Source organism: Monodelphis domestica, chromosome 1 (genome assembly GCF_027887165.1).
Source record: "Monodelphis domestica isolate mMonDom1 chromosome 1, mMonDom1.pri, whole genome shotgun sequence".
Lineage (NCBI taxonomy): Eukaryota > Metazoa > Chordata > Mammalia > Didelphimorphia > Didelphidae > Monodelphis > Monodelphis domestica.
In genome coordinates this window covers 306,024,322-306,037,619 of record NC_077227.1, presented here as the reverse complement: position 1 = coordinate 306,037,619, position 13,298 = coordinate 306,024,322, and the positions used below count along the sequence as shown (strand labels likewise).

The window sequence follows — 13,298 nt, the reverse complement described above, 5'->3', positions numbered from 1 at the left end:
ACACAAGCCTTCCCTGTCCCATATTCAGACAAGTACCAAAATTTGGCTATCATCCTGGCTCCCCCCCTATCCCTGAGAGTGAAGGTAAAATCAGACCAGGGAATGACACTTTCCCTTTTACACAAACATCTAGTCCTTTTTCCTCTGTTATAGTAAGGCAACTCCTGTAGACCTGGCTGCCAATGGGTAAGAATAGTACTGAATTTTGTTCTATAGATTTATAGGAAAGAAATTACTTTAATTGGACCCTAATGTAAGGGCCTGTTATGAATTTATTCAATTGGACCCTAATACAAGGGCCTGTTATGAATTTATTCTTGTTTACTTAGAAATTTTTATATACATATTTTTTATATTTTGATTCTGATTTTGAATTTTTTCTTTCTCCCAAAGTTAAATTTTTCTATTTGTTTTTCTGTTTCTGTTTTTGGTTTTTCTTTTGATAATTGGCTCATATACCCTCATAACTCAATCATGTATCCTGAGCTGATCTGGGTGTTGGTCAACACCTTCCTGAAGGAGGGTTGTATATATTTTCATAAAAATCCAAGATTTAAAATTTTGTTTGAGAAAATTTTCAAGAAAAGAAGTTTGCTAACTCCTAACTCCTTGAATCCAGAAAATGAACTGTTTGGAGAAAGATGCCTGCAAAAACCTACAGTACATCAAGAAGATCCAGAATGAACTTTGGGGTGCAATTGATTGAACTGAAGTGAGGTTCAACATTGATTTTGAATGTACTCTTATGCCAAAGCCCCCTAATTGGCTGTTTGTCAATGTACCTAGCAAACATTGGTTTGTAGTCTCTCTCTTCTATTTCTCTCTTATCTCTAACTATTGTAATTTCCTTTTAGAAAGTGCAATATTGTATACACCTGTAGTTAGAAGACTTTTAGACGTATATGCTGATTATGTTAAATGATCAATATGGGAGACTAGTCTCCCAAATGATCACAGCGGGGATTGTGAAGATGGAATTAACTTTCTCCTACCCCTTTTTAGATTTAATCACCAGAAGTGTATACACCCCACTTATCCTTAAGTGGATGAGGCAACCATACTCTTAAATAATCTAGTCCAACCCCTTACATTCTGTGTCAATCCACAGTGTCAACTAGAGGTCCCTATTGAAAAACTATAGGTGTACCATTCAGCAATGGTTGCAGTGAGAGAAAAAGCCTACGATGAAAAACTCTGCCTTTTGGCCTATTTTTGGAACTATTTTTCTCTAAAGACAATTTGACAATGAAAGGTCAAATGCTTGTAGGTATCAGATGATGTAATATTAGAGAAAACCTTTAGTTTCTTCTCTTTTATCAAGCCCAGTCACTCTACCAGGCAGAGATAGTAGGAAGGAATGAAAAGGGAAAATAAGGACAGCCCAAGAGCTAAAAAGAAAGCCATTTTCCCTTTTGTATCCACCTTACTGGAACTAGTTCTAGGGTTTTCTTAAGACCCAGCAGTTGGCCAAACATATTCAGGCAACTTATCTAAAAATAAAAGTCTGCATTTTAAAAGGCTTACTTTGGGCATGTATTGGTCTTGGACCAGATCCTCTTTAATTTCTGAGGAAAATGAGCTGTGTGCCACAGTTGTCTGTTCAGATATATGACAAATGCATTGTGATGTATTAAGGTGACACCATATCCCTGATTTAATCAAAGAGAAATCAGTCTCACTAATACACACATTATGTTCTACATTTTTTTTTCATTTTGAAAAAAAGGGGCTTGTGAACATGTGAAAAAATTAAGGGAATATGTGAATATATCCAGGACCCCATCAGTCACTTTCAGAGTGTATAAATGGAGATTTCGAACCTTAGACTTCATTCCCCAGAAGTCCTTGGTATTTCCCAGAATTCCCTATAATCTCTCCTAAGACTCCATGTTGGTGAGATCACATTTTTGGTATTTAACTGGCAGTAATGCCTCCCACACCCTCTCTTCTTGCATGATTCAGCAAGTATAGTGGTAAACTAAGCACGGGGGATTTTAAATGGGCTCATCAGTCATAGGCATGTGGTTTTTATTTTGTATCCTCTTTATTCCTTGATTTCTAATGATCATTTAATAAACCTCCTAAAATGTAATATTTTTATTATTAGAGATATAAATTTTTACAAGATAAACATTTGCTATTTATTTTTGCTATTGCTGAAAATGATAATAGAATGAATGTTTTATTGGATTTTTAAAAATTTACTCCAAATATCACTAAGCATTTTAGAATCAGATACTGAGACACCAAAGCTAAATTTGACCCATTTTCACACAACAATTCTATTAATTTATTTCAAACTGTCTAAATGGTGGGAAGCCTTCTAAAGGTTGTACATATATAACTAAACTGAATTTTAAGATTCCTAAAGAACCTCTCCAAGAATCAGGTTATCTCCTAAAAAGTTTAATAAGATGGTAAGATTGGAGGTTTGTGAGTTCTCTAAATATTCTCTCTTATTTTTATATTTTATATATATTTGTTTTATATTTGAGGTTTTTTTTTTACTTTAGACAGATAGGTTTTGTTACCATTCTCTCTAAATAAAGAATATTTATTAAAATTTAAGATTTTCACAAATCACACATTATAGAAAAAGGCTGATTTTTTAAAACTTTTGCACCCTAGAGATTTGGGATATTATTCCACTAACTGTATTCATTTATTGACCACATGTGACCTTTTGTTTAACTTATCACTTCCTACTATTAATGGTAATGGGGGGATGGCTTTATTTGTTCTCAATGCACCCATTTGTGAACCTTCCTAACCTTCCTAAACCTTCCTAAACACAGCTCACAATAAGATGAAATAAATACATGTCTTGGACCTCTATATAAGAAAGCAGGGTTAAAGAACCTCAATTATTCTTGCATATGGAATTATCTCATATAATAGATGGAGTGAGGGATGAGGGAAAATGCCATTTTCTTACTTTCTTCAGAACATCCTGAGAAGTCCTGAGTTCAAATCTAGATTCAAACACTCATTAGATATATGACCCTGGGCAAGTCACTTAACCTCTGTTTCCCTTAATCCTCCCTAATTCCTGTTTACCAGTGGAGTTCTCAAGATGCCCATTTCTTATCTTCTACTTTTTTTACATGACTAGCCTACCTCTTTTTCAGTTACATATATATTTGATACTTTTTGTCTCATTTCCTTAGAAAAAAATTTTATTTCTGCATCAAATTTCACATATCTTTTTTACTATATCGCATTCCCTCAAAAGATTTAGAATCACAGAATATAAAATCTGAGACAGGCCTAATTAGAGGTATCTAGAAAAGCCTCCATCCTAACACAAATTCTTTGAAGGAATCCTCTTTACAAGGATTCTAACAAATAGTCATTCAGCCTCTGTTGGAACACTTAAAATGATAGAGAATTTAGTAACTCATGAGAGGGTTAATTGCTTTTATGTTTATGTATGAAAGCTTTGATTATTAGGAATTTTGTTCTTTTAGTTTTTTATATAAAAATCAGCCTCTCTGGAACTTGTTTCATTGTAGCTTCATTTTCAGATGTCCTGGCTATATTATCAAATACAAATGTATTTCCCTTCCACACTCCTTTAGGTATTTGAAAGTTCTATCCAGTCTCACAAGCCATTCTTTTAGGCAACAATGCAAAATCCCTGGAAGTATTCTCCCTATGGCATTGTTCAAGATTCCTCACCACAATACTCCTTTTAAAATTTGGTACTCAGAAATGAACATAATACTCTACATCTCATCTAATCAGTATAGATTACAATAGCATTATCATCTCCTTTGTTTTGGATGCTATAAGATCTTTCTTTTTTTATTTGCAACCAAAGAACCCCTTTTCCTCCTGGTGAGTTTATAGTAAACTAAAAGCATTGGTTTTTTTTTTTAATGTATTACTATATGGTTCTTGTCCTTTGCTATGCATTTGCTCTCTTAACCACAAGAAAAAGACTTAGAATAATAGAAATAAAATTAAATAGAACAAAAGAATAACTTCTAAAATATACTTATGGGGATAGCTGGGTGGCTCAGTGGATTGAAAGTCAAGCCTAGAGATGGGAAGTCCTAGGTTCAAATTTGGCCTCAGACACTTCCCAGCTGTGTGACCCTGGGCAAGTCACTTAACCTCCATTGCCTAGCCCTTACTGCTATTCTGCCTTGGAGCCAATACACAGTATTGACTTCAAGATGGAAGGTAAGGGTTTAAAAAAATTTTTTTTAATAAAATAAAATAAAATATACTTATCCCTACTGAATTTAATTTTTTATAGATTTGGCCCATTTTCTATGTTGTTGAAATTTTTTAGGACACTAATTGTCATCAAATACATGAGATGAATGCAGTTTTGTGTTATCTTGTAAATCTCAGAAATACCTTCTATGATATCATTCAAATTTTTTTTTTACAAAAATGCTAATCCTGAAAATATGGCATACTTCAGGAAAAAATGCTAACAAGTAAACTAATATCCTTGAAGAGTAAATAATGGCTCAGTCAAACCCTTTCCTCAATTAATTATGTAAATATGAACTAGAAGTAAGCATAAAATCACTGAGCCTTTTGCTTTTGTAAATTTTGTTTAGGGCAAGCTCATTGGATTATTATGTTATACTGTTAATGCGCACCCTTGTGGTCTAAATTGTAATACAGATAGTAAAATCCTAGTTTGGGGTGATTTGTCAGAGTCCACTTCAGCAAAGTTTAGCACTGAGAACTGCTGCAGTGCTCTTTGTGATAAAGCTCTCTTGACTCTAATACTATAATTATGGCCAGCTAGAATTTAATCCATGACAGTAACCCGTTAGGTCTTCAGAAAGGAACTTCTGCAAAAGTCCAACTCTTCTGGTGTTTCAAAAGGCTCCTTAATCTTTACCACAAGGAAAGTGAAAATCCAAAAATATTCTATAGTCCCAGTGACATGGGCACTGTACCCCCAGAAACCCAGGCAAACTATTATCAGGGAAACTCCCTTGCTCCCTTACATCCTCGTGACTCTGAATCTAAAAACACCCAATGACTCCCCTAGGGTCCTGAGATGACTATCTTCCTTTGATTATCCTCTAGATTTAAGATGGACAGGAAGAGGCACCTTGAGGCCCTACCTAGATCCTATCAGACATCTGTTTATTCCCTAAAACTAAGGAATTTTTATGTCCCCAGGCAGATGATCACCCCACCTTGCCAAATGCCTGGGTGACTAAAACTGTTGTTGTAAAAAGTATAAAATCCCCAGAACTGATGTTGTCTGGGGGACAGCTTTTCCATTCATGCTGTCCTCCCAAGGACCTGCTCCCCATCTTGCTGTTGCACCTTGCTATCCTCCTGGCTATTCTCAGCATTACTTTCAAAATTAGTAAATTTCTCATTTTGTTTTTAAGCTAAGTTTTGGAGTCTTACATTCTTGAAAAAGGTACCCCAAACCCCAGAGGTACACATCTGAACCCCATAACACCAGTATCAGGCAAATGGTCTTTCTGTTTCAATAATTCCCGCTTTGTAATGCATTTTTCATCCAGTTGCTAATTTGATATTAAAAAAATACAAACCTGGCCATTTCAGTACCTTCTTACTGCTTCTGGGGTAAAAAATTAAGAATTCTCACCCCAAAATGTAGAACTCTCTATAACATAGCATTCATTTATCCTTCCAGTCTTTTATTTCCTATTACTAGTCATGTACTCTCTACTCCAACCAAACTGACTGGCTATCTCTATCATGAAAACCCTCTGCAGGTCATAGCATCTCCTGCTGCTGGCCCAGTGCACAGATGGTCCCCACAAACAGAATGCACTCTCTCTTATCTCTACCTCTTGGAATCTCTAGCTTCCTTTTTGAAGCCCACTTCAGGTGGTACTTACTATGCAAGACTTTCTTGACACCTTCCAACCCCCTGCCAATTTTTAACACTTTCTCCTTGAAATTACTTTGTATTTACTTATCAATATATCTCCTAATACATAATCATATGTTATACTTATGCTCAAGAATTATGTTCAGTAATACCTCCTAGACTATTGTTGATGTGGATTTAGAAACCCCAAACTTGTAGACTAGTAAGATCTTATGAACCCTAAATTTTAAGATTAGCTTGTAAATTGGAGACCCCAAAGCTTGTACTAGTTTCCTGTTCTTGTGAGAATCCACCCTTAAGGGAATCTCAGGTGAGCAGTTTCACACTAAATGATGGACCCTAAGGTAAATGACAATTCCAGTTAGGTGGGGCTAAACCTATGCTAAGTACTCTTTTTAGTCTTAGGTAGTCTTCCCCATTGTTATCTGAAACCTTTTCCCAAGAAGACCCACACCTGGGCAGGGGCTATCCTTTTAGTATCCACTGTAAGTAGTTCCTTCCCTTACACCCTAGCCTCTGGCTATGATTCCTTTCCCTAGTTTGATTGTACTCTATAGTTTAAACACTCCCATTTCCTTGTAGCTATGGTAATGTCCATCATCTTTCTCTGCTCCTGGATCCCCCAAATGGTATATAGGTCCCCCAAATTCTTTTATTCTTTGGAGTTGTCAAGCTATGGCAACTGGCTCACCCAGGGGTCAGTGACCAGAGCAACTAGAGTCTTGGGACTCTGCGTGAGTGTGTAGCATGCATCTCTGTGTGGCGGCCTTGAGGAAAGGACTGAACACCTTTCCTTAATTAAAGAGTAGTTTTTCTGACTACTTAATAGTTCTGTGTTTTTTCCCAGTTAACACTATCATAACTAGTTTCCTTGAAGGGTGGTATGAATAATCTATTCTTTACTCCACTTTTTCAAATTCTCTCTAGGATTTCAACAGAAATTAAAGAAATGTGCCTGGAAGAGAAATTTACCTAGGTTAGACTCACATCCATGACATATTCTGAATTCATTCTTGTGATTTATCATTAATACATACCAACAAAGGTGCATCCATCAGTTTGAGAAATCGATGAATATTTAATACAGTCAAAGGCTGTTCTAATAGAGTCTTTTGGCACTTCTGAGTCAAGTCCAAGACAAGTTTACAGTGAAAGAAGAAAAGACTTCCAGATATGTCAGAATTTTCCACCCTACTAAGGAAAGGCATATAGATAAACATATTAAGTGACAAAGTCTTGAGATACCTCTGAGTATGTGTATGTATGTATGTATTTGAAAGATCTATGATTTTTTCAAGTGTATAGATACTTTTATGCTTCCATGTCTTCTATGTTCTGCAACTAATGCCAATCACTAAATCATTAACAAAAACATTAAATATATGATCCTTCTTAACAGTTAACAAATATCTCCCTCTTCCCCCAAAATCATGTTTACCAAATGAATATAATCAAAATAGAATTTGTTAAAAAGTCTAAAACTTCTTTTTAAAAAATTAACATTTTTTAAAAATTAAAGTATTCTAATATTCTAATCTGATGTGCAAATGAAATCTTTCAAGATAAGTTTCTAAATAAGAGGTTTATATTTTTAAAGAAAGAATATCACTTTCTAGATTATTTTTCAAACATAGTTATATTTTCGTAATAAATAAAAGTATGTAATAAAGTATAAATAAACTTAAAACTCGGTATGTTTTAGAAGAACAAACCATCACATGCTATGTGGCTAAGACATCTACTAAGTTTTGTCTATCTTAAATGTGGCAGAATTCATTAACTACTGCTTTGCTTCAAGTTTAATAGTTCATTAGAATATAAAAACAAAATATCTCAAAGTAGAAAAGTATTCCTCAAAAAAAAAATATTCAAAAGTTAACCATTCCTCACAGGGTTTAATAATCCTCTACTGAACTATACCCAAAATTAAGTTTGCTGCTATTACAATATGTAATAGAAATCTGAACCAAGCAACAGGTCAGACTGGGGGGGGGGTGCATGAGGGGAGACATATTATTATTAATAGGAGTTAGAGTCGAGATACTGGCCTCTTCCTGATTTAAATATCTCTTTCAGTCTTTCTAATCTTTCTCTTAATTGATCACAATAGGGAATTGTTGTATTGGTTTATATTTTTTTCAATATGTTTTATGTTTCTAATTCTTAAATTCTCCCCACCAACTATGCCCCTGCCAAAATCAAATAAGGTGACCCCTTTTTTATTTAGCATGTGGTCCTGGACTAATTTGTACCCCTCCTTCCCTCTGAATCAGTCCCCAGCTTTTTTTTTAAGTTTTCAGATGCTATTCTAATATTTAAGTTAAAATTATTTACCTATTAAAAACTTTTGGTAATTCCTAACACAAAAAATTGTAGGAATTGTTCACTTTCTAATAGCATCTCTCAAAACCATTAAATTTGAGTAATTTTTTAAAAGATATTTTTCAAGAATTAAAAGGTACTAAGTTGCTGTGTATGAAAAAAAAAGGTTAGACATAATCAGAAAATTCAGGTTATTTTAGACAAGTCACAACATCAGTAAGCCTCAATTATCATATTTATAAAATGGGAATAATAATGCTTTTAATGTCTACTCCACAAGATATTATAAGAAAATCTCTCTGCAAGCTATAAATAATTTTATGAATGTGAGGTACTATTATTTCACATATTGCTTATTTTGTCATTAAAATATAACCTGTTTGAGCAATGATACATGTATAACCCAGTGGAATTGCTTGTAAGCTCTAGGAGGAGGAATGGAAGAGGGGAGAAAAAGAAACATGAATCATGTATCCATGGAAAAATATTCTAAATACATTTAATTAACTAAAAAAAGAAAAATATAGCCTAGACTGGAAGATAAATGTTAAAAGAAAACATTCTATGAACATTATAAATATAGAATAAGACTTATAGCAGAATAGTAGTTTAACAATGATTAGGAGATTGGGAGAATCTGTCAGTCTCTGGTATCCCTGTTAGGACATTCAGGTTAAGTATTTCTGTAAACTTTACTTGGATGCTTAGTCTTGGTTATCCAGATAGAACAGTGTTTTACCAAAAATATTTATTCCATTGGGACAGGAGAAATTTAATTTGTTATTACCATTATGTTGTTTTATATATTTCAACAGAGCAGATATTAGAAAGGAAAAAGATATCAATTCCTTTCATACATTTATCTCAAAAGAAGAAACTCACAGTTTCCATTTAAATATTTATTTTCAGTTATTAAATTCATTTTAAGTAAATAAATGTTAAACATTTTGGACAGGTATCTCTTATACATACCCAATTCTTTCCAAAAGGGCAGTTTCTGTAGTTAATACAAACTGGTATGTAGTACCATATACAAAAGCGGTTTCCATTACTGCCCTATGTTCTGAAAAAGATGAGGAAAAGGAAAGTGAGTTTGTGGATCCAAAGAAGAAATGGAATTTATAAAAAAACAAAAACACTTTTAAAGGTAGCATGAAATAGTAAAGCGAAGTAGACTTCATGTTAGGAAGCCCTGGATTCAAGTACTGCCTCTGCCTTAAACATGTAATGATGATCTGAGTCTTAACCTCTGTGAGGATTGACAAGGAAGGCTATTGGAATCCTACAGGTTGGCTAATAAGAGCTGGAGTGGCAGTATGGACAGCAAGGGATTATGGGAGAGAACCATTGGCTGGGGGGCATTCTGAAGAGTCCCAGGGCTTCTATCTCAGGACTGAAAGCAAGAAGGTTTGGTTTCTGATTGGCTGAGGGACCTCCCACTCTCCCCCAGCCACAAGAGAAGGCCCTGATTTCCTGCCTTTAATTCATGAAGCTGTTTTCTCCAAAAGAAATCCTTCTGTTTCCTCTACCTGCTACCAAGAATCACAGACCCAGAGGAAGTGCTGGCTGGGACTCTCTCTCAGAACTCAGAGCCCCACCCTCCTTGTTCCTCTTGGTCTCTCCTTGCCTTCCCTGAACTGATTTATGATTTAGACTTTAGTATATACTAGCATAGAAATCATGAAGAGAGCAGTCAGTTGAGAAAGGGGCTGAGCCATTTTTGGCCTCTTGATCCAGCTTCTTCAAGAGTAACTTGACAGGGCAACCTCCTCCCATTTTCCTTCAATTCATTACCCTATCCCTTCAATAAATCCTTAGTTTTCAAGTCAGATTTGGGTTGGCCTATTTCTACAACAGGAAGGGTGTTTAGGTGATTGGGGACAGGTCTCAAAGCTTAAGTCCAGTCTCTTTCTGTGGCAAGGCTAGGCAAGGCCTGCCACACAACTCAACTGAGGAAGGTAAATCAGAAAACTTCCTTGGAAGTGGCTGACAGGGGAATTGGTATCCTCTCCCCTCAACTTTTGCTATCAGGGGACCCAAGGAATATCGTCTATTTGATATCTCTTGAGAAAAGTGAGAGAGAGGAATTCATCTTTTCTTCTCTCTGGAGTTTATATTTCAAACCCCTGCTCCTGTTCACCCTAGGGAGGAAGAGCCTGCCATCTTTCCCTCTCTCAACAGAGTTCACCTTAGCCCTGTTCCTGATCACTTGGTTCTCTCAACTCCCCACTGGTATTACATCTTAACCAGGGAGACAAACTAACCAACCCTTCATTAAAAAAGAAGAGTCCCCCTTCTTTTGCACCTCTCTATTTTGATCTACTCCATGAATGTAAGTTGAACAGCAGCTTTTGATCTGTATTGAAAGAAAAAGTTTCAGACTGAGGAAATTCAGTAGATAGAAAGCCAGTCCTTGAGGTGGGAGATGCAGGGTTCAAATCTGGCCTCTAACACTTCCTAGTTGTGCGTCCTGAGCAAGTCACAATTCTAATAGCCTTGCCCATACCACTCTTCTACCTTGGAATTGATACTTAGTACTGATTCTAAGCTAGAAGGTAAGGGTTTAAAAAATAAAAAAGAATTTCTTCATTAGTTGTTTCTTAAACCAATGCAATAAGATAATAGGATCATTTTACAGGAAGTTGAAGCCCAGAAAGGTCTTGCCCAAGGTTATACAAACAGTATCAGACGCAGATTCAAATGAAAAACAAAAAAATATTTATGCAATATAGTAGAAAAAGTACTGGGGGAATTATGAGAAGATATCAATATATTAGGACTCAGAGGATCCTGGATCTCCCCTCTAAGGAGGGAGATACTCCTGGGCAAAAAATAAGAATAATAATAATTAGTAGGACTTAGATTTTTGTTGTTTTTGTCGTTTAATGGAGCTCCACTCTTTGCGACCCCATTTGGGGAATTATTAGCAAAGATCCTGGAGTGGTTTGCCATTTCCTTCTGCAACTCATTTTATAGATGAGGAAACTAAAGCAAACAGGATTGAGTGACTTGTTCAGGGTCACCCAGCTACTAAGTGTCGAAGGCCAGATAACTTGAGAAGATGACTCCTGGCCCAGCACTATATCTACTGAACCACCTAGATATGTACCACCAAATAGGTTTAAAAAAACAATCACCAATTTCCTTTCTTAACCCAAAATAAGATTCTGGAAGTCCCACCAGGATGAAAGTGAAAGACAATAGAGAGAGCACAGGTAGTAACTGTTCCTGGAGGCAAGCCAAGTCTAAACCTTCTCTGAAGCCTATGGCTTCATAAAAACGAAATCTTTCTAGGGCTTTTCAAGAGGCTATGATAGCATTCTCTACCCAAGTTTGGCAAGAACCTGAGTATTTCTCAAACCCATGGCTGTCTATTTAAGCCCCTTCTCACAGGGATTCTGGATAGGTCCAATCCAAAAGCCAAGAAAAACCCAGTCCCAACAAAGACTCAGACCTGGCCTACCAAAGACCGACTAGCCTGGTAGAATGCCAAGAAGGGGACAGTAAAATACCAGTAAGGCTGTGGAAGAAGGGCCCTAAAAAAAAAAATCTAGCCATAGTTGTCTATGTGTAATGAACATTTAGCACGAGAATAACCTGAACCCATTACTTGTGGGAACTCCAAGTAAAGCCTATATCAGAGAGAGATAATAAAAGGAAGATCCTAGTTAGAGCTCCAAGTCTTGAAAGAAGGGTATACTAAGGGCCCACCATACTCAAGTCTTGTCCATATCATTCAGTTCATAACTTGATCCAAGCACAGAGTATATTTTGAGAAAACTAAAGAAAACTCCTAACACCATGAGGAAATACTTCAGCCTGAGGAACACTAAAGGGGTAAACTTCAAAGAAGATAGTGATTCCACAAGTCTAAGTAAAGCCTCAGAGAAAAAAATGCTCTGGACAGAGAGGAGTATCTAGAGAAATGAAACAAAAGACACCAAATAGTAAAGTTAGTGAAGAAAAAATGGGATAGGAAAACTAATAGATGAGATAGTAGAAAATCTCACAAAATCTGAGTGTCCTGAAAATTGGAATGGATAAGACAGAACAAAAATCAAACAAATCAAATCAAAACAGAAATCAAACAGAAAAATGATTCAGCAGTACAATAAGCCAAATATGAAAATTAAAGATTAAAATGAAAGAAAATCTCAGAGTCTAAAAACAACTGAAAAACAACTCAAAGAATGGTCATCTAAGAGCTATCAGCCCTTCTAAAAGTTATAATCAGAAAAAAAAAATAGTCTGGATGCCCTGCTTTAAGAAATTATAAATTAAAATTGCCTAGAACCTTTAGAACAAAAAAGGCAAAATGAAAATGGAAAGAATCAGCTAATGTAGTTCTGAGGAGAACTTTTTATCTCTAAATGCTTCCATCAACAAAAGAAAGAAGAAATCAGTGAACTGGGTAGGCAATCAAAAACTTGAATGAAAATAAAACAAAAACCATCAACTAAATAACAAAGTAGAAATTATGAAAGTTAAAGAAGAAATTAACACAATTGAAAGTAAAAAGCCCTCTGAATTTCTAAATAAAACTAGCAGATTTTTAAACTAGCAAAATTAAGTTACCCAAATAATTGATTTCTTTTTTCCTTTAATTGAAATTTATTTTTTATCAATAATATGTAAAAAAAATTCCAACATTTTTTTTATTTCAGCTCCAAATTCTCTCCCTTTCTTTCTCCATTCCCCCCTCCTTGAAAAGGCAAGCAAATTGATATCGATCATGCATATATGGTTAAGCAAAACATTTCCATATTAGTCATACTACAAAAGAAAACATGGAATCAAAAAAAACACAAGAAAAATAAAGTTTAAAAAGTATGCTTTGACCTGTACCAAATAATTTATTTTAAAAGAAAGAAAAACCATTTTTTGATTTATATGTATTCATATAAAAAACAAAAAAGGGGAATTTACAACAACTAAAATGGAAATAAAATTATTAGAAACTATTTTGCCCAAAAATAGGCTAACAAAACAGATAACTTAAAGATAATAGATAAAAATAGTAACATCAGCCAAAGAATAATCTATTTAACTCAATACCAGAAGAAATTGGAGAAGTCACAGATAAATATACTAAGAAAAAACTTAAGAACCAGAAAGATTTTTTATTCCATCTGGT

At 35.0% G+C, this 13,298-nt stretch overlaps 1 protein-coding gene across 6 annotated transcripts in view; it reads right to left on the bottom strand.

The window, feature by feature from the left end:
• TXNDC16 (thioredoxin domain containing 16) overlaps positions 1 to 13,298 on the bottom strand; it is a 148,131-nt gene that overhangs the window by 66,616 nt on the left and 68,217 nt on the right. For 5 of the 6 annotated variants that reach the window (XR_008915039.1, XM_016426324.2, XM_056811096.1 and 2 more), the window contains 2 exons: positions 9,137 to 9,227; positions 6,880 to 7,036 (listed from right to left, as the gene is read on the bottom strand). Coding sequence is in view for 5 of the 6 variants with exons in the window: in XM_016426324.2 (XP_016281810.2) it covers positions 6,880 to 7,036; positions 9,137 to 9,227 (248 nt within the window). In the remaining variant the exon portion in view is untranslated. The remainder of the gene's footprint in view (positions 1 to 6,879; positions 7,037 to 9,136; positions 9,228 to 13,298) is intronic. The other variant, XM_056811095.1, reaches the window with a different exon arrangement.